At 52.5% G+C, this 2769-nt stretch overlaps 2 protein-coding genes across 2 annotated transcripts; both read left to right on the plus strand.

Annotated features, from left to right (window-relative positions):
- Nucleotides 1-124: 124 nt before the first annotated feature.
- On the plus strand, nucleotides 125-1480 carry GNI_010550 (putative cysteine repeat modular protein; the record flags this gene model as incomplete). The annotated part of the gene is made up of 1 exon (XM_011130468.1): nucleotides 125-1480. The coding sequence occupies one exon, from the start codon at nucleotides 125-127 to the stop codon at nucleotides 1478-1480; it is 1356 nt and encodes a 451-aa protein (XP_011128770.1).
- Nucleotides 1481-1688: 208 nt separating this feature from the next.
- GNI_010560 (hypothetical protein) lies at nucleotides 1689-2747 on the plus strand (the record flags this gene model as incomplete). Its single annotated transcript, XM_011130469.1, has 1 exon — nucleotides 1689-2747. The coding sequence occupies one exon, from the start codon at nucleotides 1689-1691 to the stop codon at nucleotides 2745-2747; it is 1059 nt and encodes a 352-aa protein (XP_011128771.1).
- Between the last annotated feature and the right edge of the window lie 22 nt (nucleotides 2748-2769).

A 2769-nucleotide genomic window follows, 5' to 3' on the forward strand; every position in this document is an offset into this window, starting at 1 on the left:
TGGAACGGGGTGGAATGAGGTGAGGTGAGGTGGGGTGGGAATTGATGGCCGGGATAGGTACGGGACAAAAAGGTTGCCCCCCAGACCAAAATAGGGTCTGATCGTGCGTGTGTCAGTTTAATGAATGTCATGTCCAACGGGGTATGCCGGGCCGGAGTGCGCTTACTGTGACGAGGGGTACTGGGTGGACCGGAGTGCCCTCAAGGGAGAACAGTGCCATAGGTGTCCGGGTTCGGTGGCCTTATATATGGCGTTGGCTTTGGTGGTGAGTACCTTGTTCTGTCTGAGTCTGGCGGTGTTGAACGTGAAGGCTGGCGCGAATAGGAAGTCGATTCATTCGTTGGTGTTGAAGTTGATGATCGCGTTTGTGGCGGATCTGCAGACGTATACGACGTACTTGACTACGACACTGCTGCACTACGTGAATCTCGGAGGCGGGTCAGACAGCAGTTCTACGCCCAGTGGTGTCCGCATTCAGGATTTATACGACTTGGGGTTTCTGCAGTGTCTGAGTAAGTCTGATACTTTTGCGGAGAGATACCGCGATGGAATGTTATTCTTCAACGCGGTACCGCTGCTTTCCGGCTTGTTCGTGACCTTCATTGCCGCCTCTGTGGTAGGCTTAAGCATACCGCTGCACGCCAATTCTATACGGAAGAGAAGAAGACTTTACGAAATGCTCATCCAAAAGAACTTGATAGACGCAGCTGCCAAACTCGGTCGCGAAATAGACAACACTAGAACTCTCAGTGTGTGGCGTTACACCACAGCACGACCAATACCCGTTGCTGCACACGTTATTCGCTTCTTCCGCGACATGGTGCCGCCTTATATCGTCATTGGCGTGACCTACTACAACATTTTGCTGAGACGTCAGACGGACCTACTTGCCTGCACGCGAGATGCAGAGGGCGTCCTACGGAATGCTAGCGTCACCGGGATCAAGTGCGCCTGGGACGACAGCAACTACGTTGTCTACTTCTCCTTCGGCCTCGTCTTCATGTTCTTCTGGGGACTAGGGCTACCCGTCGTCTTCCTCTGTCTCCTCCTACCACATTCCAATCAACTTAACAGCCCCCAAATCCTTCAAAAATACGGCTTCCTCCACAACGGATACGACCTCAGGTACTGGTACTGGGAGATCTTCTTCTTCGCCAGAAAAGCAGCCATCAATATCAGCCTCATCATCTCACACAACGACTCCAACTATATGAAATTCGCTCTCTTCATCTCACTCATGTTCTTCACCATACACGTCTGGATCAGTCCGTTCGACCGACGAAACAACAACATCATGAGCTGGCTAGACATCGGATGCCTCGCGTGCTGGATTGTAAGCTTGACTCTCGCCTGTTTCGGCGAAGCTCTGGACACAGAGGGGTCCAATGTGATTGGACTAGTCATCATCTTTATCAACGTCATATTTGCCCGTACGCCAGCCCACAGTCGGACCGTACCTACCTATGCCACCTACACCTGATCGCACACCCCCCGCTGGTGGCATCGCACACCCCTGCTGGTGGCATCGCACATCCCTGCTGGTGGCATCGCACATACCTGCTGGTGGCATCGCACAGGGCGGTGGAGTGGGGACACACTCAAAATCCTGAGTTTCAGTATTCTTGTGTTGGGCGTTGTGGAAGGAGCTCTGCAACTGGGCCCGGACAGCGAAGCCGGCGTATTTGCGAATGGCGGTAGTGGGTTCGGTAATACGAATGATGGCGTCTTTTAGTCAGTCTCAGAAGCAGAGAGAGCCGCGAGTTATTTTCAACAGTGTGCGAAATGAGGTTATGCTGGGAGCGACGGAGAAGGGTTCAAAGGGTAAGATAGTTGTGAAGTTGTATCCAAATGGTATCCCGAGGCCGCCGGTGCGTTACAGTCAGGAGTATTTCGTGTCGTGTCTGAATGATACGTTTGTGTATTTTCTCCAACAGCGCGGAAACGGTATTATTAACGGCGAGATGTGTATGTACATCGTGCGTATGGCCTTGGTGACGGCGAGTATGGACTTACAGGCGAAGCAGGAGGCGGTGCAGTTGTCGGAGATCCCGGAGAAGGACTTCACCAAGTTTGTGGACAATTTGAAGCGGGAGCAATTCGAAAAGCAGAAAGAAGAGATGTTGCGTTTGCAGAAATTGCAGCGAGAGCTGGATGCCTACTTTTCGGGTCGGGACATGACGGCACGGCAGGAACAGGTCCCGGAAGAGAAGCAAGTGATCAACACGCCCGGCGGTGTCTCGCTTCCTGCGCTGTTCGAGGCTTCCACTCTCAAGCAGACATTACCACTGCCAGACTTTTATGCCCTCCTCTACCAACTCCGCCAAAGCAAAGAAGACCCTGGCCATTTCGACCGCTACAGAGTCATCAAATTCATCCACGACCGCCAACGCCTAGAAGCAGTCACTGAAAAATGGAACGAACTCTCTACTCTCAACACTGCACTCGCCGCAGCCAGAGACAATGACTCTATCAGCATCGAGCCACAAGCCATCCAACAACTTAACGTTGACATCGACAAATTCAAAGCACACCTACAACTACTTGAAAAAACGCTCGAGTATAGCATCTTCCGCTCACTTGACTTCGCAACGATACTCATGGCCGTCGAAGACACCGGCAACGACCCTCTCGACCGACGAATCGAACCACTCACGCAAAACAGATATCAACTCACCGAACCCACGTCCCCAATGTCATTTGGATCCTCGGCATCCGAAATGAATCTCTCCCCCGAGGACCTAAGATGACCCAACAAGCACCCCCCCCCCC

This window comes from Gregarina niphandrodes (assembly GCF_000223845.1).
Source record: "Gregarina niphandrodes unplaced genomic scaffold scaffold00002, whole genome shotgun sequence".
Classification (NCBI taxonomy): Eukaryota; Apicomplexa; class Conoidasida; order Eugregarinorida; family Gregarinidae; genus Gregarina; species Gregarina niphandrodes.